Raw genomic sequence first — 22,896 nt, 5'->3', positions numbered from 1 at the left:
GTTGAACTGGATATCCCAGGAGGTTTCTTTCAACTCTATTACCAAACTCTTCTGCAAATAAGTGCATTTGCCTGATATTTGGGTATCCCTTCCATATGACATGTACCCATTATCTATATAACATTTTCAAGTGAGGGGGAAGGACTGTTATGGGGAAATCAACTCATTTAGAGTTTCATGCACATAAATCTGGATTCAGAGTTTTTAATAACTGCTGTATAACCTCAGGTTGCATTTCTATGGTCTGTATACTACAGACTGGTGGGTGGGATTTTCTTTGCTAGCATTTTGCTGAAGTCAGGATCCTACGTATTCTGCATTTTGTGCCAGTCAAGACACTTGGTATAACCAAAATTACTGGAATTTATCAACCTTTACTTAAATGCTGTATAGAAACAGAAGAGAGATAGGGTGTTTGATCTCTTGCAATGCATCCATCGCATAAGGTAAATAAAAAAATGATACCTAGGCTATCATGCTACTAGCTTAGTATTGGACAAATTTGTCTTCACTGTGTATCACTGGACTTGTTAAGATGAAGAGAGCCCAACTGGGGATATAATATACACAGGTCCCTTTCATTCTGCAGGTGGCAGCTGGCAGTTAAAAGTTACTATGCAAATGAAGGCTCAGTCGATTCCTGACCACTTCCTGTTTTTGCTTGTATTCCTCTGCAGAATTGTTTCAGTACTGATTCAAACCTCCACTTGCATATGAACAGGATAAAATCTAACTGCAATGCATCCATTCCACCAACACAGGAAGATGTAATATAATCACACAGTCAAGATATTCAAAGAATAAATCTTAGGGTGCTACAAGTTATATTTTGTTATAGTAGTCCACATGGGATATAACTTGGGCATGTGCCTAATTCTATCCGAATTCTTCAGCAGCTTCGGAGTCCTTGGTAGCACAATGGGTTAAACCCTTGTGCTGGCAAGACTGAAGACCCATAGGTCAAAGGTTTGAATCCAGGGAGAGTGCAGATGAGCTCCAGCTCCGCATGCGGGGACATGAGAGAAGCCTCCCACAAGGATGATAAAACATCAGAAGATCAAGGGCATCACCTGGGCAACGTCCTTGCAGACGGGCAATTCTCTCACATTAGAAGCGACTTGCAGTTTCTCAAGTCGCTCCTGAGACGAAAAAAGCGGTATTTTAGCCGACCCAGATCTACTCTGTTCCAGCCCTACTGTAATAGAATGTTCTTAATACATTTTATTTGTACCTTTGGTATCTCAGCAGCTTTCTCACTCACTGAAGAAACTGCCACATTTGGATTTATGATTTGGGGGACCTGTCCATTTGCATGAGTAATACCTATGATGCAGTAAAAGAGAAAAACAACAACAGATTTACAAATGCATTATTGGAACTAACTCCAATTCAATTGAACAAAGTTATCAAAGAGTATGTATTATATCTACTTATAACATTTACAATCATATGTTAATCTTCATGAGATAAAGAGTTCTCAGAACAGTTTTGTAAATCTTGTTTGTATTTCCTTATATAATGATTTAGATATATGGTCCAGAATCTACAGAATACCCTTCAGCACACCAAGTACATACATAGTTTAATATATACTAGTACCTTTTGAAGATGATCCCACAGTTGAAACAGTATTATTCCCTGGCTTTGCCAATCGAGAAGCTAAGCCAGTCTTTTGCACTGCACAAATGTAGTTATCGTACAGTGTCTTGCCATACTGGGAAAACAAATATTAAAATATTTTTAATCATCTACAAGTGAGTGACCACCATAATGTAATTTTAATCCCTGGAGAAAACCAGGCATGTGGGTGTCTAAAACTCATCTATAAAACCATAGTCCACTTTAGAGTTTACTTGTAACCCGTTGCATTAAATATTTCATATACCCTTTTAATCAATTTCAACCCACTTTACATCAGTTTAAGTGCAAGTACACTGGATGAACTCACTTTTACATCTAGTCATTTGTAATGAATAAAAATTAAGATTATTTTCAACTGGAAGGTTTTCTGTACGCAGAATTATTCTCTCATAATGAGAAGACTGCTTCAGAAAAGGGGGATATTCTAGTAAGTTCAAATATGCTATAATTACAATAATTGTGCAAAACTCAATTTCATTCTCTTTCATGCCATGCCCAACCTGCCATTGTTGGACGGCTTTGGATTTTTGACAAGAATAATAACAGAACAATACTACTAAAGAAAACATGGATGTAAATCTGCATTTTTCTTTGCACCAATATGCTTTAGTTTCAATATTTTCTATATGGAGGGGTTACTACCCTACAACGGGAGGCTAGGGAAGGGCTTAGGTGACTACTGAGCTCATCCAGCCTCAAATAAACATTAGTGAACAGTAATTCCAGGTATCTGCTTGAACTAAAGGTAGGGAGAGAAGAGCCGTGTGGCACAATCAGGCCTGAGCTCATGGGGAGGAATTTCAAATAAAGTTTTGTCCATGAATATAATGGTTGTGACATGTCTTCAAGTAATTTCTGACTTATCATGAGTTTGGGCTTTTCTTAGCCAGTGGGCACAAACATGATCCAAATCTGTGGCATATTAGGGGAAAACTGTCAGTGCCCCACATCTGATGTCCTGAGAAGTATCGAACTAGAGTGTAACATTTCTTGGGTAAGACCCTGCATTTGAAGGCACACTACTATCATGTAGTTATGTCTCCATGGATACATTTCTGTTGGTACCCTTCACCATCACCTTGCAAGCATGCAACCTGCCCCACACCAACATGGCAGAGAGCAGGGGTGTATCCAGGTTATTTTCCTGTAGCTAGACATACAGTAGCACGCATCTGGAAATGTTCCCACTCTTTCCCTTCCTTCTGACAACACAAACATAGGCTGTGCTATTTAAAAGATAGTCCTGGAAGGGGATTTTGGCCAATTTTGTAATCGGACCAAAACTTCAACCTCCACAATACCCCAAAAAGTGAGTTGCAATGGTGGAAGCTCAAGAACAAGATACCAGCTTATGGTTATTGCTTACGTTTCTTCATTCTGTTTTTCTTGTATTATTAAGAAATAAAATTCCTCCTTACCTTTGCTATTCTTATGCCAGTTACCCACTGATGTAGCATTTGCCGATCATCACAGCACAAGTATTTGATATATTGTGACTCCTTCTGTAACTGGGGGTGCTGGCAATAATAAATAAGAAGAATACTTTACCAATAAAATCTCCTGAAATAATAATAATAATAATAATAATAATAATAATAATAATATTTATTTGCATCCCTCCACCATTTCCCCAAAGGGACTCGAGCTGGCTCACAGAGGCACTCCAAGTGCCACATGCTGACAACACATCAGCATAAATACAATGACATAAGTATAATCAACAGTGCAAAAAAGATCTCATAGATAAATACAAATAATAATAATAATAATAATAATAACAATCCTTTATTAGTATCATGCTTTTCTCCCTAAATGGGACCCAAAGTGGCTCACAATATTTTAAAACAATACAAGTAAACCATACCTATAACAATAACCTATAAAACCAATTTTACAATAAGGCATAAATAAACTTCAAATTAAAGAAAATGAATGCCTTCAAATTTACAGAAAATTAATTAAGCACGCATGCCTGAGCAAGGCATTATAAAGCACACCAGAGCATTGCTTGCTGTCAATATTTGTGCAACATGTTACAAAAGGTTTTGTTTTATAACGGATACATATGTTGGGTGGAAGCCTGATTTGAAATTGCTACAACAATTTTTATACAACAAGGTATAAAAATAAATCAGCCTGCATTTAGAATTTAATCTTGCCACTATTAAATAATGAAAACTTTTAACTTATTGAATGTCAGGTTGTAGGAACCTGTGACATCCAGCAGATGGCATCAGATACTTTTCAATGTTTTAATTTCCAGACCTGCCAAATACTGTTTTTCTGTTTGAGTTTTGTGAATTTGTGCCAAATCTAAAGGCATTTATTATAGCATAAGCTTTCATGGACCACAATTCACTTTGATTAAGCTACTGTATTATTTTCCAGAGTTAGCAGCTGGAAGAACAATTTTGTAAAATATGTATTTTAATTGAAATGTTTCAGTAATCCTAATATTTAAAGATAAATATTATCCCATGACATATTGTTTAGGGTGCATAATCAGGAATTAATGCAGATATTTGGTTATTTATTTTAGAAATGATATCTGTCTCCCATCAAAAAGCATGAAGAACCTTCATCTCTGAAAAATGGAAGGAAGCTGAAATAGTGTCATGGGTTTGAAGGTGCATAACGTTTACTTAAACTCTCTGGCTCAGTCCTCTTCCCTCTCAAATGTTTTCATTAGAACTATAAAAAATTCAAAGCAATCTGGCTCAAGTTTCTCAAAGGCTATGGCATACTTTTGTAAAGGTGAACACTGATATTCTACTTCTGAGTAAAGGGCTTCTGTTTCAAGGATATGTGGAAGGAAGGGTATCAGGAAATGCAGTGGTTTTCAGAGACAGTGTAATACAGAGGTTGTTGTTGTTGTTGTTGCTGTTATCATCATTATTTTGTGCTCTGATATTATCTCTGGACTGAGACTCAAAGAGGTCACAATCTTTGAATGGGCTTCAGAAAAGCTGACTTTTGATCCCTACTGAGGGTGCATCTACACCAGTGGTTCTCAACCTTCCGAATGCCATGATCCCTTAATATAGTCCCTCATGTTCTGGTGACCCTGAACCATAACATTATTTTTGTTGCTATTTCATAACTGTAATTTTTGCTACCATTATGAAACATAATGTAAATATCTGTTATGCAGGATGTATTTTCATTCACCGGACCAAATTTGGCACAAATACCTGATACACCCAAATTTGAATACTGGTGAGGTTGGGGGTGGGGGGGTTGATTTTGTCATTTGTGAGTTATACTTGCAGGGATTTGTAGTTAACCTATAATCAAAGAGCATTCTGAACTTCACTAATGATGGAATTGGACCAAACTTGGTACACAGAACTCCCATGACCAACAGAAAATACTGGAAGAGTTTGGTGGGCATTGACCTTGTGTTTTGGAGTTGTAGTTCACCTACATCCAAAGAGCACTGTGGACTCAAACAATGATGAATCTGGATCAAACTTGGCACAAATACTCAATATGCCCAAATGTGAACACTGGTGGAGTTTGGGGAAAATAGACCTTGACATTTGGGCGTTGTAGTTGCTGGGATTTATTGGTCACCTACAATCAAAGAGCATTCTGAATCCCACTAGCGATAGAATTGGGCCAAACTTTCCACACAGAATTCTCATGACCAACAGAAAATACTGTATTTTCTGATGGTCTTTGGTGACCCTTCTGACATCTCATGACCCCCCAGGGGTTCCAACCCCCAGGTTGAGAAACGCTAATCTACACTGTAAAATTAGTTCAGTTCGATACCAATTTAATTGCCTTCGCTCAATGCTATGGAATCATGACTTTTAGTTTTACAAAGTCTTTAGCCTTTGCTGCTGATGCCTCAGAGAAGTAAAATTTCCAGTATTTCACAGCACTGAGCCATTGCTGTTAAAGTGATGCCCAACTGCATTAAGTCTACAGTGTAGATGCAGTCCAAGACATGACACTCATTGGGTGTTTTTGGGTCAGATGCACACTCTCTCAGCCTGATCCTATTTGTTAGGATTTATTGTGAGGACAAAATGGGAAAAGGGAGAGATGTCTACACTACTCACTGCAAGAAATGGCAGATCTTTCAATGCAAGAAATGACAGATTTTCCTCAGCCCAGATGGTTGAGGAAAATACAGCCTTTCACTTTTTCAAATATAAGCCCAAAAAATAAGCATTGCCTGCTTCTAAGTCAGCACCACAAGCACCCTAAGTTTCTAAGAAGCCAAAGCAGGTGATAAACCACGCCCACATGTTTTACTATGTGATAAAACTCTCATCACTTAATTGTAAAGCAGTCAAGATCAACTAGAAACCTCTAGCTGTTTCCTGCCCCACCCATTTCCAAGGAGGTGCCTTGAGATGCAGTTTACAACTTTCGGCTTTATATTGTGCTGGTGTTAATAGAATTAATGGAATTTGACACCGCTTTAACTGCCATGGCTCAATGTTATGGAACACTGGGATTTATAGTCTTGACTCAGGAAGCTGAAGATTTTCTAAAACTACAACTTCAACCTTGAGCCAAACGTGTTAAAGAGGTGTCAAGCAGAATTAATTTCACAGTGTAGATGCACCCATGGAAAGGATTAGAACTCAGATCTTGTAAGGCTCATTATAACAATATAATGCAGTGTTTCTCAACCTGGGCGTTGGAATCCCTGGGGGGGGGTGCAAAAGGGTTTCAGAGGGGTGGCCAAAAACATACATTTCTGATGGTCTTAGGAACTCCTTTGGCAGAGAAAGCTGAAGATATCTTCTCCTGTTCTTCTCTTCCTTTTTGGAAACAGATGGTGAATCCTCCCACCAAAAGCCCTTATCCGCTGTGATTGACCAGCCTCTCACCCAATAAGAGGACTGTTTCTGAGACTTCAAGCAGGCATGCTCGGCACATGGCAGTGTAGTGCGCATGTGCGGGTGAGGGAGAGCATGTGAGGGTGGATGGAGGTTCACACCAGCGAGTCCTTGGGGTTTCTGAGTGGGAAATTTAGCACAATTCTACCATTGGTGGGATTCAGAATGCTCTTTGGTTGTAGGTGAACAATAAATCCCAGCAACTACAACTCCCAAATGTCTAGGTCTATTTTCCCCAAACTCCACCGGTGTTCACATTTGGACATACTATTTGTGCCAAGTTTGGTCCAGATCCATCATTGTTTGAATCCATAGTGCTGTCTGGATGTAGGTGAACTACAACTACAAAACTCAAGGTCAATGCCCACCAAACACTTCCAGTATTTTCTGTTGGTCATGGGAGTTCTGTGTGCCAAGTTTGGTCTAATTCCATCATTGGTAGAGTTCAGAATGTTCTTTGATTGTAAGTTAACTATAATTCCCAGAAACTACAATTCCCAAATGACAAAACCAATCCCCACCAATCCCACCAGAATTCAAATTTGGGCATATCTGGTATTTGTGCCAAATTTGGTCCAGCAAATGAAAATAAATCCTGCATATAAGATATTTACATTATGATTCATAACAGTAGAAAAATTAGTTATGAAGTAGCAATGAAAATAATGTTATGGTTGGGGGTCACCACAACATAAGGGACTATATTAAGGCATTGTGACATTATGAAGGTTGAGAACCACTGGTCTAATATATCTTTGAGTTTCAGTCCAGAAAGAAAAGCAGAGTACAAAATAAAAACAATGAAAACAACAACAGCGACCTCTATACTACACTGTATCTAAAAAACATGGTAAACTATACATAAAATAAGGTGATGTGATCTAGCCTTAGACGGCTGTTATGAACCAAAATGGTAGTAGATTTCGTAGAGATTATCAACAAAATATGTCTCTGAAGGTTATTAAACAAATGCAGCAGGATGTCTTAAAATGGCAGGTACTAAGGAACAGAAATGGTGTATGTTGATACTATTGTGCCAGTCTGCTCCCAGGGCACCAATTCTTTCACCCTAGATTAATTCCACATTATGCACCATTACTCTCAGGTTACTCAAGCAAAACCTTCACCAATAAACGCATAATTAAATTCTCCCAGTATCCGAGACACAACAGACTGACTAAACGAGCCAATTTACATATAGATTACCTTGCTACTGTCGACTGAGGGTTGTATTTTTTTTAGAAGCTAAGGCTATGGTTTTGTGCCAGTGGCTTTTTGAAATGGCAGAAGAAATGCCATATTCCATCCAGCTTGGAAGTTGAATTTAGTCTCTTGGTCTCAGAAAGGATTGCAAACAACACATGAATCATGGCTGCAAATGCACTGAAATTAATGGGGTCTATTTATAGGACGTTATCCTAAAGAGGATACCAGGAGTTTGTTTCCTTGATGGGCACAAAAGACAGGAGGCTTTGTGAGTCAACTTCTCACAACCAGGTTACTCACAGTGTCACTATAGTGCACCCACACTGAAGAATTAATGCAGTTCGACACCACTTTAGCTGGGAGTTGTATTTAGGTCAGGCACCAGCATTATTTGGCAGAGCAGGCTGAAGCCTTGCTAGACTCAACTCTCATGATTCCATAGCATTGAACCTTGGAAGTTAAAAACAGTATCAAACTGCATTAACTCTACAGTGTAGATGCACCCTCAATTTGCACTGAATCGTATTTATTGTTAGCTGTCTTGAATTCCGACATTGGGAGAAAAGGAAGGATAAAAGTAAAAAGTAAATAAATAAACGAATTTGGAAGGCAACAAATTAGGAAATGCTGGATTAGGGTACCTAGATTTAAAGTTTGAGGTTTCTCTACCACTATAAGCAGAGGAAATATGGGGCATTGGGTGCAGGTGCAGAGTAGGATTAATGCATTTTGACCCCACTTTAACTGCTGTGGCTCAATGCTATGGGATCCTAGAAGTTGTAGTTTTAGAAGGTCTTTAGCCTTCTCTGTAAAAAAAATGCAGAGCCATCACTTGAGAGTTCTCTGCTAAATAGCACTAGGGCCTCACTAAACTAAAACTCCCAGGAGTTGTAGTTAAAGTGGAGTCAAACTACAAACTATGTCTGCAAGGACGTTGCCCAGGGTCTCAAAGAGAAGGAGAAGAGGGATTCCCAGAAGACCTTGGGGCACAACACAGGTAGGAGGACTGAAGGGAGTCAACTAATTAAAGTGAATGGATCTGGGGGGAAACTAGAAGTCCCCAGGTTTCCATAGCCTTGAGTCATGCCACTTAAAGTGGAGTCAAACTACATTAATTGTACAGTGGAGACGCATCATATGCAGTACCTGTAAAAATATTGACCTATATATCCCTGTCTATTCTGAAGTAAACTTGCACTGATTTCTATGGCACTTCCAAGCAGACAGATCAAACTGTGCAGAAAGGCTTACCTTGGAATTTGTTTTGTGTGTGTGTGTGTGTGTGTTTGTCAGGAGTGACTTGAGAAACTGCAAGTCACTTCTGGTGTGAGAGGATTGGCCATCTGCAAGGATGTTGCCCAGGGATGCCCAGATGTTTTGATTTTTTATCATCCTTGTTGGAGGCTTCTCTCATGTACCCGCATGGGGAGCTGGAGCTGACAGAGGGAGCTCATCCACGCTTTCTCTGGATTTGAACCTCCGACCTGTCAGTCATCAGTCTTGCCAGCACAAGGGCTTAACTCACTGTGCCACTGGGGGCTCCACCTTGGAATTGACTGCTCAGGAGATATGTATAGCACTACACTGTTAACATCTTATATAGATAAAGCTATGAATAGATGATGCTCTACTTTTGAAACTTTCAAACTTATTCATGGGTGATCCCAATGCACTGCAAATGTGATATGGGGTTATGCATCGATTCAGAAATATTTTTTTTCTTATACGAACCTTTAAGACAAAACAGTAGTCCGTAGGTGCCTTGTATTTCACTTTGTATTGAACACCATAATACACATTTACATTCTCAAACTGTATGAAGCAGGCCAGATCCCGGGATGTCTAAAAAAAAATTCAAAACATACATTGCATTAGATACTGAACCAGAGAACCGGCACATGATCATAAAGACAGCTATTGATACGATTCAATACTTGAGGCTCTGTAGAAACTTCTTCTTTTCTGTCAAAACACTTCTTTTCTTTTCAGATCAGAAAAGAGGTGTTTTTGCTTTCCTGTAGGATGCTTTTTGTTTTTCCTTCCTCATCCCAATAACAGGGTGGCTTTTGTTTTTGCAAAGTATCTTTGAAAAATAAGGCCTTTTCTCAGGGTTGTGTTCAAAGGTGTATTTGTAAACAAGTGCAAATGTAAATCTATAAATCTGCTCCTCGGGCGCTGCAGCAAAAGGGCAGGTTTTCCTCTCACCTCAAATAGCCTTTTGTCTGCTGCTGTGAAACAACCATAACCTGTTCTTAATGGGTTGCTATAGCAACCAAGTTTCTCTTCCTTGCACACCTTGCTTTTGAGCCCAGCAGATGCGGATGAAGCATCGTCTCTGACAGATCCAGACGCTCATGTTATGCTTCTTAATGGAAGGATAATAACAGCGCCTTTGAATTTCCCCAGATTTAGTCATGCTTTAAAGCAAACCATTGGGGCTGAAGCTAGATGTGATGTTAAATTCAACTTTTGATTTAACATGCATGGTTATTTATAAAAATTAACAAATCTCAAGGTGTGCATTCACACACAACAGCTTCCTCTGGATGAATCTTTTCCTGGTTGGGAGGGAAACAGGAACAGGTCTGTTGGGGTGATCCCAGGCATGGGCAAACTTTGGCCCTCCAGGGGTTTTGGACTGCAACTTCCATAACTCTCAGATTTACATAGCCTTGAGCCATGACACTTAAAGTGGATATAAACTGCATTAGTTATAAAATACAGTCTTCAAAGGCAGCTCCACGTAGAGTGCGTTGCAGTAATCTATCCAGGATGTATAGTGATCTGGCCATGGTGGTCCAGAGCGTGGACCACCATGGCCAGATCAGAATTGTGGGAGCTGTAGTCCAAAACACCTGGAGGACCAAAGTTTCCCCATGCCTGAATGATCCTATATATCTTTTCTGGTAACATCTGTGGAATTAATGCAGCCATGGCTCAATGCCATTGAATTTCCCCAGATTTAGTCATGCTTTAAAGCAAACCATTGGGGCTGAAGCTAGATGTGATGTTAAATTCAACTTTAGATTTAGCATGCATGGTTATTTATAAAAATTAACAAATCTCAAGGTGTGCATTCACGGGATCCTGGGAGTTGTAGATTTATAAGGTCTTTAGCCTTCTCTGTCAAAGAATGCTGTTGCCTTACCAAACTACAAATCTCATGATTCCTTAACATCGAGTCATAGCAGTTAAAGTGGTATAAAACTGTATTAATTCTACAGTGTAGATCAGGCATGGGCAAACTTTAGCCCTCCAATTGGCTGTTAGGAATTGTGGGAGTTGAAGTCCAAAACACCTGGAGCGCTGGTTTACCCATGCCTGGTGCAGATGCACCCTTAATTTGCATCCATTCTCTTCAAATATTGGCCACTATCGTTATTTCATTTTTGTCCATATCTATTGCTTCTTCAAAAGAGGGACTTAAGGCAGCTTACTAATTTTAAACAGGTACACTTATGTATAAGTAAATGTAAAGGTTTTCCTTTGACAGTAAGTCCAGTCGTGTCCAAGTCTGGAGGTTGGTACTCATCTCCATTTCTAAGCCATAGAGCCAGCATTGTCCATAGACACCTCCAAGGTCATGTGGCCGACATGACTGCATAGAGTGCCGTTATCTTCCCGGAGCGGTACCTATTGATCCACTCACATTTGCATGTTTTCAAACTGCTAGGTTGGCAGAATCTGGGGTGAACAGCAGGAGCTCACACCACTCCCCAGATTCGATTTGCCAACTTTTCAGTCAGCAAGTTCTGCAGCTCAGCGGTTTAATCCACTGTACCACTAGGTTGGCAGAAACTGGGATTAGCTACAGGAAAGGAGATTCCACCTGAACATTAGGAAGAACTTCCTAACTGTGAGAGCTGTTCAGCAGTGAAACTCTCTACCCCAAAGTGTGGTGGAAGCTCCTTCTATGGAGGCTTTTAAACAGAGGCTGGATGGCCATCTGTTGGGGGGTGCTCTGAACACAATTGTCCTGCTTCTTGGCATGGGTTTGGACTGGATGGCCCATGAGGTCTCCTCCAACGATATGATTCTAACGCTGGAGCTCATGCCACTCCCCAGATTCAAACCTGCGACCGTTCGGTTAGCAAGTTCAGCAGCTCAGCGGTTTAACCCACTGCGCCACGGAGGGCTCCACATAGGCACAGTTAAAACATTCAAAGAGAAACATTAAAATAGAATTAAATTATTAAATATTAACATGTTTTTGCAATTAAAGCAGTATAAGTGCTCTTAAAGTGATTCAATTAATAACTGACAGGTTTTAATTGAAATAAGAAAAAGTCCTTGCCTACTAATAGAATCAAACAAGGAGGGGAACACCCTAACCTCCCTCAGACTTTTGGGGGCAGATGGACTACAAAGAAGGAAAAAAAAATAAGTTCTTAGGATTCAAACCAAACTAATCAGTCGAAATCTAGAGCTATAGACACAGATCTCAGTAGCATAGGGCACTTCCACACATCCCAATATCCCAGAAGGTTTTCCCCTGACATTAAGTCCAGCTGTGTCTGACTCTGGGGTTTGCTACTCATCTTCATTTCTAAGCCAAAGAGACGGCGTTGTCCATAGACACCTCCAAGGTCATGTGGCTGGCATGACTGCAAGAAGCGCCGTTACCTTCCCGCCGGAGCGGTACCTATTGATCTACTCACATTTGCATGTTTTTGAACTGCTAGGTTGTCAGAAGCTGGGGTTGACAGCAGAAGCTCACACCGCTCCCTGGGTTCAAACCTGTGACCTTTTGTGGGATCCTTTTGTCTTGATATCCCAGAATATCAAGGCAAAAATCCCCCAATATCTGCTTTGAACCGGGTTATCTGAGTCCACACTCAGATAATGTGGGATTTTCTGCTTTGACATTCTGGAATATAGGGTTGTGTGGAAGGGCTCTTAGTTTTAAAATATCCCCCATCATCACAATCACTGGGCTGGGGTGGGGAAAGTGAAGCATGAAGGGACTATGTGCAATCCCAACCAACATTTTGTGCCTGCAAGTTGCATCCATCTCACCTCTTCCCATTGCACTCCTTTCTGTGTGAAAAATAAATCCCAAATTGTCTAACAAAGCTGGCTGGAGGACCCATATAGTTAAAAATGCAAACAACCCTAAAAACAAAGAAAATAGGTCCAGAAAAAAAACCCTGAAAATCAGATGTAGATGTCTGAGACTGAGTTGAAAAACAGGAGGTAAGTTCCCTCCCCCCACTTGGAGGTCGGAAACCCTGCCAAACTGTCTTACCTCTGATACCTTTCTATATGTTGTTCTAAAAGAAAGGCTTGGCATATACAGATTCCAAAGTCCCTGAAGGAAAGATCTAGAGAAAGTACAGAGGACTAAGAAAACAACAAAAGAAAACTCTATTAAAGCCACATGAGGATTTTCTCTCCAGCCTTACTCTGAATAAGCCAAAGATCAAGTCTGTATTTCGACAGACAAAAATCCAGACTGTTTGTAAGCTGTAAAAGAATTCCTTTCTATAGGGAGTGAGACAAAAAGTAATGGCTCAGTTTTGTTGTGAATGACCTAACTGTCGGCTCAGGGTTTTCATTTTTTTTCATGTCGGATTTTAAATAAATACAGTTTTTTTGTTATCGACTTAAAAAAATAAGAATGGAGGGAGGCAAAGTGTCAAGAGAGTTCAACAACTCCATCCCAGTATTTGCACAAGTGTTGCAGTCCAAAGAGAAACCCTTCTCAGGTGCACCATATGCTTTTTTAAAAATGCCACTTTGGGAGTTCTTTATTTCCACCTTCAAGAATGGCTTTATTTCTTGAAAGGGGTTCTTTGACTTGCCTGACCTTGGTCTTTCCTTTGGGTACGTAATAAATTCCAGAAGCTCGCAAAAGAAAATAACGTCTCTTCCAGGACTTCTTGCCATCTTCTTTTAAATAAAGGGCTCCTTCAACCTCTGGTACAATGACAGATGTGCCACAGAAGCTTTCCTGTGGGGTGAAAATCAGATTACACCAATCAGGAATGGAACACAGGAAACTGCTGCAATATACCAAGTCTGGCCACTGATCAATCTCTGTACTGTCTACACTGATTGGCAATAGCTCACCAGAGTTTCCAAAAGGATCCCCCCCCCCCCCGATCTATTATTCCATGGTTCCATCCCATTGAATTCTGGGAATTGTAGTTTGGTGAAGCACTGGCGTGAACGAATTGACAATTCTAAATGCCCTTCCCTACACTGCAAATCCCAGGATTCCATAGGACAGAACCATGGCAGCTAAATGGGAACAATAGCACTATAATTCTGTAGTGTGGGGATGCAAATGATGGGATTTGTGGCCTTCAATTTACACCTTAGATTGAACACCAACATTTAGGAAAAACTGTATGAACACCAAGCACAAAGTAGCTGCACACAACAACATCCTGCAGAAACTTACTGGCAGCGCATGGGGTGCAGACCCAAAATTAATAAGAACAGCAGCCCTGGCCTTGTCTTACTCAACTGCTGAGTATGTCTGCCCGTGCAAAGCAAGTGAATATAGCACTGAATGGAACATGCAGAATAATCACAGGATGTCTCAAACCTACACCTGTCCATAGTCTTTATCAGTTAGCTGGCATCCCGCCCCCCTCAAAGTGTGACAGGAAGTTGCTGCCTACTGTGAGAGAAATAAGGTTGAAGACTGTGAAAATCATCCTCTGCATGGCTATCAGCCTCATCCCAGTAGACTCAAATCATGGAAAAGCTTCATGAGAACCACCACTCCTCTTAATGTTCCCCCAGCAACAGCAAGAGTATCCCTCTGGGAAGCTAAACCAGGAAATCCCAAATGGATGACTCCCCACGAGGGTCTTCCTCCAGGGGCAAACCAAGAATTGGTAACTTGGAAGTCCCTGAACAGACTCTGAAGTGGAATGAGCAGATCAAAGGCCAACTTGGCAAAATGGTACTCCCTAGAAGAATCCTCCACCTTGAGCAACTGTGGAGCAGAAGAAACAACTCTGCACCTGTATGCTTGCCCACAATGCCCTGCCTCATGCACAGAGGAAGAATTGTTTATAGCTACAGATAATGCGGTCGCTGTTGCCCATTTTTGGTCTAAAATTATCTAGCAGATTGTGATCCCTTTGTTTTATCAGTTTTAGATAAACTATTTTATGTAATGCTTTTGACACAAAATAAAACCCAGCCCACGAGGACTCCTAAGCAATAAACAGTTTGTCATATCCACCAATTCTACATTCATGGATTCAACCATCCACAATTTTTAAAAAGGACATTGAAATATTTAAAAGTTGTTTATACCACAATGCAGGCACCATCCAAATGGAAACGGAAGTCAAGACATTCAAATATGTAATCAAATATGCTTGTCCACAATGCCCTGCCTCATGCACAGATGAAGTACTGTTTAAAGCTACAGACAATGTGATTCCTGTTGCCTGTTTTTGGTCAAAAATTATTTAACTGCTTGTGTTTCCTCTATTTTTATCAATTTTATACTTATTTATGTAATGCTTTTGACATGAAACAAATATATACACAAGATAGGTCCTTGAACCCTTAAGCAATGCCTTCACCTGACAAGGATGAGCTGCACATTCTCAAAAGGTCAGCCACATGACTTATCTACTAAAAGGAATTGAGAAAGTGGTAGAGAATTTAGAAAGATGTACTTAAAGTAAGACTTGTCACAATGGTCTGCAGGAATACTTGTCACAGTTTTAACAAGAGAGACTCTTTCCTCTCCCGGAATGAAGATTGGAAAAAACAGCATGGGATTCTTTTCCGGCAGAATTGATCGTTTACAGAATTGTGTTGTCACTGTCTTCAAACAGTTTTAGTGTTTGAAGAAAGGATCTTAAAAATAGTTTTCAATGCAAAACAACAGAACAACTGAGAAGTTCAGCTGAGAAGTTCAGCTTTATCATTGAGGCTTGAACAGGGGCCCATTTTTTATGACTATACAATATCCCAGAGTACTTGTAGGGTATCAGTACAAACACAAAACAGTCTATGTAGAATGTCAAAATATAATGTCAAAAGAGCATATAGTATGCTAATTAACAAAATCCCGAGTATATAGCTCAATTCAGTGGCCCAAAACAAAATCAAAAGGAGCAACCGCTCTCAAATGTAACAGTTCCAGGTCTAAACAAGGGTACCACTGTATATAGGCTTAAGGGATACATACAATGAGGTAAATCATACACAAAGTAAGCATAGAGTCATGAGGCTATATTGAAGATGGAGCACCACTCTCAAAAATCTTCATGGAATAAATCCAAATTAAGTCCAGTGAAAATGGAGCACTGCTTCTCAAAATAAGTCTCTGTAGGAGAAGTCCGAATGGCATTCAACAGGGGTGCCCGGGTATTTTTGTACCCTGTTTCGGGGAAAGAGATCCCCTTCTTCAGGAGTTGAAGTAATCAGCAACTCTAGACTCTTATCTATAACAAGATATAACATAACATAGAGTAACAAGTATTCTCCAGCAAAATTACAGAAGTAAAAATAATCCATACAACAAACATGTATACTCACATCATGCCAGATAGCATTTACAACAAATGACTCTGCTAGTAGTACATTCACACTGCGAGTACTTCTGTAGGTTCATCCACAGGTTTATAAAGGGTAATTTGAAACTTAAAGGAAACAGCTAAAATTAAGTGACTCATTAAGTCCCTGAGGGGAAAAGGTTTTCAACTTAAAGGTCCAATACATTTCCCTTTGGGATAGTAGTTTTTCTAAGTCCATGTGGGGTTAAAGGGGGAGCTATAGTGCTACTCAACAAAAAAGATTACATTAAGGAAATCAACTGCCAGTTATCTAATAGTAAATTTTACAAACCTGTTGCTACAGACCCCACTAAACACATACAGTCCCTTATTAGGGTTGTGTGCCAAGAGGGATTATCCCTGGGATTTATCTCTTCTTCTACATTTAAATATCTTCAGAAAGAATTCCCTAGAATACCAATCTTTTATACTTTACCAAAGATTCATAAAGGTGTTATTCCCCCCCCAGGCCGACCCATTATTTCAGGTTCTTCTTCAGTGTTGGAACCAGTCGCTAAGTATCTGGACTCTTTCTGCCAACCCTTTGTCCCTCTCTGTGATTCCTATATCAAAGACACTAAGCACTTCATTAATATTATAGAAAACCTCAAAGTAGAGGAGGATAGTGTTTTAGTAACTATTGATGTCACCTCACTTTACACCAACATTCCATTAGATGAGGCCCGTACCACCATAGAGAATGTCCTCCATAACAGAACCAAGTTACATCCACCCACACATTTCCTTATGGACCTGGTGGATATAGTTTTAGAGAAAAATTATTTCCGTTTTCAAAATCAATTTTACTTTCAGGTCTTTGGTGTGGCAATGGGCAGTCCATTGGCCCCCTCAATTGCCAATTTATTTATGGCTAATTTAGAGAACACTGTATTATTAAATCCATCTTCAAATATGTATCACACCAATATTATATATTATGGACGATTTATTGATGACATATTCATGGTATTTAAATCAACCGAGGCCGCAGTAGGTTTCTCTAATTGGATCAACACCATACATACGTCTATTAAGTTCACCAGCCATTTCAACCTGGCACATATTAATTTTCTGGATGTCACAGTCTATAAAGATCACAATAAACTTTTAGTCAAGAACTTTAGAAAACCCACAGATAAAAATTCTTATCTTCATTACAACAGCTTCCACCATTTTAGTTTAAAAACCAATCTTCCATTTTCACAGCTCCTCAGACTTAAACGGAACTCAAGCACCAAGGAACAGTTTATTCAGGAAAGTGTCACTTTAAGCCATGAGTTCAGAAATAGAGGCTACCCCAAACATGTAATAAGGAAAGCATTAACCAAAGCTGATAAAATAGATAGGACTACCTTACTGAAAGAATGCCCCAAACCCATAAAAAATCAAATTATTTGGACACAAGAACTATCGCACTATTCCAAACAGATTACCAGAATCATCAGAAAACACTGGCATCTTCTCCAAGATATTCCAGGTTGCCAAAAACCACCCATTTTTGGTAATAGGCGTACTAAAAACATAAGAGACTTGTTAATTCATACAGATTTAACTACTACTACTACTACACCTAAAAGCACTTTGAGAGGCCATTACCCCTGTGGACGCTGTAAATGCTGTCCGCAATCATGGAAAACTAAGGAGGTACACAACTATAGGAACAAAGTGGGCACCACACTCAAACATTTTTCCAATTGTAATAGCAGTAACCTTATCTACCTTCTAACATGTGACTGTGGTTTGTGGTATATTGGAAAAACAACCAGACCTTTGAGAATTAGAATGTCTGAACATAAATCCAGAATAAAATGTTTATCTACTGAGTCCCTCCTATATTCACACTTTACACAATACAAACATTCACCTAACTCCTTTAAATTTTGTGCTCTGGAATGCATCATTCCAAAACCCCACATGGACTTAGAAAAACTACTATCCCAAAGGGAAATGTATTGGACCTTTAAGTTGAAAACCTTTTCCCCTCAGGGACTTAATGAGTCACTTAATTTTAGCTGTTTCCTTTAAGTTTCAAATTACCCTTTATAAACCTGTGGATGAACCTACAGAAGTACTCGCAGTGTGAATGTACTACTAGCAGAGTCATTTGTTGTAAATGCTATCTGGCATGATGTGAGTATACATGTTTGTTGTATGGATTATTTTTACTTCTGTAATTTTGCTGGAGAATACTTGTTACTCTATGTTATGTTATATCTTGTTATAGATAAGAGTCTAGAGTTGCTGATTACTTCAACTCCTGAAGAAGGGGATCTCTTTCCCCGAAACAGGGTACAAAAATACCCGGGCACCCCTGTTGAATGCCATTCGGACTTCTCCTACAGAGACTTATTTTGAGAAGCAGTGCTCCATTTTCACTGGACTTAATTTGGATTTATTCCATGAAGATTTTTGAGAGTGGTGCTCCATCTTCAATATAGCCTCATGACTCTATGCTTACTTTGTGTATGATTTACCTCATTGTATGTATCCCTTAAGCCTATATACAGTGGTACCCTTGTTTAGACCTGGAACTGTTACATTTGAGAGCGGTTGCTCCTTTTGATTTTGTTTTGGGCCACTGAATTGAGCTATATACTCGGGATTTTGTTAATTAGCATACTATATGCTCTTTTGACATTATATTTTGACATTCTACATAGACTGTTTTGTGTTTGTACTGATGCCCATTTTTTATGAGACAAAGTCTGTTCATTAGCTTATCAATGCAAGATGTCAGTGTTATCACATAACAGTTACTTTGTGATCGGCTACCACTAAGGTAATCCTTATCAGTGCTTTCTGTTCTTCCAAATCTTCATGCCTATCTAAAACTGTCATGGTCTGCACTCCAAAATAACATTCATGCTCCTTCTCTTGCATATAGACACATTTGCACATAAACATAGGGAGCAGTCCATGTGTTTTATGAACAGCACTGGATTTCACACCTATTTATGCCATATTAGATTTATTCATCTTTGTTCTACACATTTTTTCATTGTTTATATTTGTGTATTGTTTAACGTGTTGTTTAAAAAAGCTAATCTGCCACAACTGGAGGAAGAACAAGATAATTACTATTGGGCTGAAAATTATTGGCAAATGCATTTGTTTTTTATCAAAATGAACACAGGAGAAAGCCTTCCCTGTAGAAAAGGAAGCTGGTGCATGCGCTTTTCCAGTATGTTTGGAGAATACAGCAAGTTATCATATCTTTGAATGTATTTGTTTTCATTGTGTTGTAATCACTTGAGTCCCCAGTGGTGCAGTGGGTCAAACTGCTGAGCTGCTGAACTTGCTGGCTGAAAGGTTGGTAGCTCGAATCTGGGGAGTGGGGTGAGCTCCCACTGTTAGCCCCAGCTTCTGCCAACCTAGCAGTTTAAAAACATGCAAATGTGAGTAGATCAATAGGCACCACTTCTGCAGGAAGGTAATGGTGCTTCATGCAGTCATGTCGGCCACATGACCTTGGAGGTGTCTATGGACAATGCTGGCTTTTTGGCTTAGAAATGGAGATGAGCACCATTCCCCAGAGTCAGATACAACTAGACTTAATGTCAAGGGGAAACCTTTACCTTTAATCACTTGTCACAGGACTGGTAAGTTTTATGAAGCATACAAGTATGGGTTTGTGAATCACTTCTAATTATGCCTATCTCAAACATACAGGTCCAGGCCATGTTCCACAACAGATGGGAGTATCTGAAATGCATTTACATTTTGGAATACGGTATATAACACAACAAACTGTTTTTCTATAATAACAAAGAAGTAAAACATTTCTATTCCAATGTGTAGAGAGATAAAAGGAGTCTCGTTATAACCAAATGTACCACTTCTCACCCATATTTGACATACCTCGAGTAATGCTTCTTTGCTCTTTTCATTCATTTCTTTGCTTTCATGTTTGCCTACGTTTGCCAAGTAAAAGTTCTAATAAAAAACACAGAGAAAGGATGTGAGCAAGATGATAATGATCAGAAACTGCACATGTCTAAGACTGTAAACAAACAGGTGCTAGACAATAGTTGCATTTGGTCTTTGGCTACCTAATTCAGAGTCCACTTTCTAGGTTGATGGCCAACTGAAGCTCCAAGTAGAGTACAAGTATGATAGAGCAGGCAACAAGGTAGTTACTGATGAGGTAGTTACTGATGTAGTGTCCCCAGCAAATGGCATATTGATAAATATGTCCTAGAGCTGCTTCTATGCTGTTGCAACTTGTTGTTAACTTGGCTCTTCCTTGAACCAGAGGAGGTAAGCAAGCAAAATTTCTGGAGATGGAAAGTACTGGCAACTGCCACTGCCTGTTTGATTACTGGTTTCTTACCAGGAAAGCAAACCAACAGCTAGTAGAGGAACTATAAAACAACAATAAAGCCTGTATCTTTTACAGATCTGAACAGGTTACAGTCTTCCTCCCGAAAACTCAGTCCTCCCAACACAACAACAAGGCACAGCTGTATGAATGGCAACATCGATGAAGTGGTGGTAGAATAACTGGGAAGTTAAGAGCCCCCCCCCCCCCCCCAATACCTTCCAGAATGAACATCCAGTAGTGAAATCGAATATAGAAAATGAATGGAGTGATTGCCACCCATCGCTTCAAATCACACTGTTTGTATAATTCACACGTGGTTCCGATTTAAGTCACACGAAAGTTTCCATGACTGTCAGTATTTGACAGTGAATCATTGGCACCTCATTTCCATGCCCTGTCACGTGTACAATATCAACGGTGGCTAATTGTGAAACAGACCACAACAATCCTGATATGTTATAACAAATTACATTAATCCTGGGGGGGTTTCAAAAGAATTGGAACATTGCAAGCAAAGCATTAAAAAGCTGACTTCAGTCCAGGCTCTAAAACACAAGCAGTGCTGTGTCAATAGCCCTTAAATAATATTTTTAAACCACTTACTAACACTCAATCGTAAATATAAACACCTTCGGAGTGAATGTTTTAAAGAAGGTGGATTCACATCTGTTATTTAGCACAATGTTACTTTATTGTTTCACATAACCAAATCTAAGTATAGTTTTCTATCACAATGTATGCTATTATGGTTTTCCAAATGTCTGGCCAATTCAGATTCTGCTTGTGTTTAGTACTATATAACCATATGCAAGAAAGACAGCTAGAAATGTACCCTGAAATGGCTGGGGGAAACAGAGGAAAAAAGCTATCTTGTGGTAGAAAAGAAAAACCATAAACTCATCCAGAAGTTTCTGAAGCTGGATATTAAAAGTATATGAATTAAGATGCAAATGGGGAAAATAGATCTTATAACTAGCCACATATTGACATATGAATGACTTGCTATTAGTAGATATATTTTGCATTATGTATTACTTGCTATAATGTTCCAGCATGCAAGAAGTGACAGCACTACACCACAAAGCGATAAAAACAGAAAGATACATGTTAAATTATGGGGCCCCTAGTGGTGCAGTGGGTTAAACCGCTGAGCTGCTGAACTTGCTGACTGAAAGGTTGGTGGTTTGAATCCGGGGAGCAAGGTAAGCTCCTGCTTTTAGCCCCAGCTTCTGCCAACCTAGCAGTTCAAAAACATGCAAAATATGAGTAGATTAACAGGAACCACTTCTCGGGGAAGGCAATGGCGCTTCATGCAGTCATGCTGGCCACATGACCTTGGAGGTGTCTATGGACAATGCTGGCTCTTCGGCTTAGAAACGGAGATGAGTACCCCCCAGAGTTGGACATGACTAGACTTAATGTCAAGGGGAAGCCTTTGCCTTTACCTATATGGCAAAGTAGGACTTTAAAAATGATTTATAGAATCATACAATCATAGAATCATAGAATTGGAAGAGATCTCATGAGCCATCCAGTCCAACCACCTGCCAATAAGCAGGAAAACTGGATTCAGAGTACCCCCAACAGATGGCCATTCAGCCTCTGTTTAAAAGTTTCCAAAGAAGGAGCCTCCACCACACTCTGGAACAGAGAGTTCCACTGCTGAACGGTTCTCACAATCAGGACGTTCTTCCTAATGTTAGATGGAATCTCCTTTCTTGTAGTTTGAAGCCATTTTATTTTGTTGTCCTCCAAACACTTTACATATCAATATGTGCATTCCCATTATGAGAGTCATTACTTTTATTATACAGACTCTAATCTGTGAAGACTGGGGGAAAATTATAGGAAAAACATAACGGGAGAGAAGGCTCGGATAAACAAAGGACGAAAATTTACTCCAATTCACAGGATCCTGTCGAATTCAAAATGCCCCACTGAGAAAAAGAGTTGATTTCTGCATGAATCATGCATAAGTATATAACTTATAAACAAATCCCAGCTATATTTACTTGGGGAAATGTCAGAATTTCAAAGGAGCTTTAACTCTAAGGGAGTACATACTGGGTTATTTTATGCTATTCTTGTACAGTTCCCAACACTTTCAATGAGGCTTGCACAGGAAACATATTCAATTAGACCTAATATCCCCAAGAAAGAGACCTGCACTGTTTGCTTTAGTTTGTATATACTCGAACAAGCCATTTTGTGTCTTGTTATTGTCACACCGCTAAACAAACTCAAAACAGCTGCTGACAAACTGGAAGGGAAAGAAAGAAAGAAGAACCTCCTCTGACTACAAGCAATTTACATCTAAGCATCTGGCATTTATTTTGTGGTATCG

The 22,896-nt window shown here is 39.5% G+C and overlaps 1 protein-coding gene across 1 annotated transcript in view; it reads right to left on the bottom strand.

Annotated features, from left to right (window-relative positions):
* Window positions 1-22,896, bottom strand: part of APBB1IP (amyloid beta precursor protein binding family B member 1 interacting protein) — a 59,960-nt gene that overhangs the window by 2,077 nt on the left and 34,987 nt on the right. Inside the window, exons 8-13 of the mRNA XM_060782433.2 lie at window positions 20,090-20,164; window positions 13,510-13,653; window positions 9,435-9,545; window positions 3,060-3,158; window positions 1,600-1,714; window positions 1,232-1,323 (exon numbers count right to left, since the gene is read on the bottom strand). Of these exons, the coding sequence (XP_060638416.2) occupies window positions 1,232-1,323; window positions 1,600-1,714; window positions 3,060-3,158; window positions 9,435-9,545; window positions 13,510-13,653; window positions 20,090-20,164 (636 nt within the window). The remainder of the gene's footprint in view (window positions 1-1,231; window positions 1,324-1,599; window positions 1,715-3,059; window positions 3,159-9,434; window positions 9,546-13,509; window positions 13,654-20,089; window positions 20,165-22,896) is intronic.

Source organism: Anolis sagrei, chromosome 6, assembly GCF_037176765.1.
Source record: "Anolis sagrei isolate rAnoSag1 chromosome 6, rAnoSag1.mat, whole genome shotgun sequence".
NCBI classification, from domain to species: Eukaryota; Metazoa; Chordata; class Lepidosauria; order Squamata; family Dactyloidae; genus Anolis; species Anolis sagrei.
Note: the sequence above shows the minus strand (reverse complement) of the source record. Positions and strands in the feature narration are given on the sequence as shown.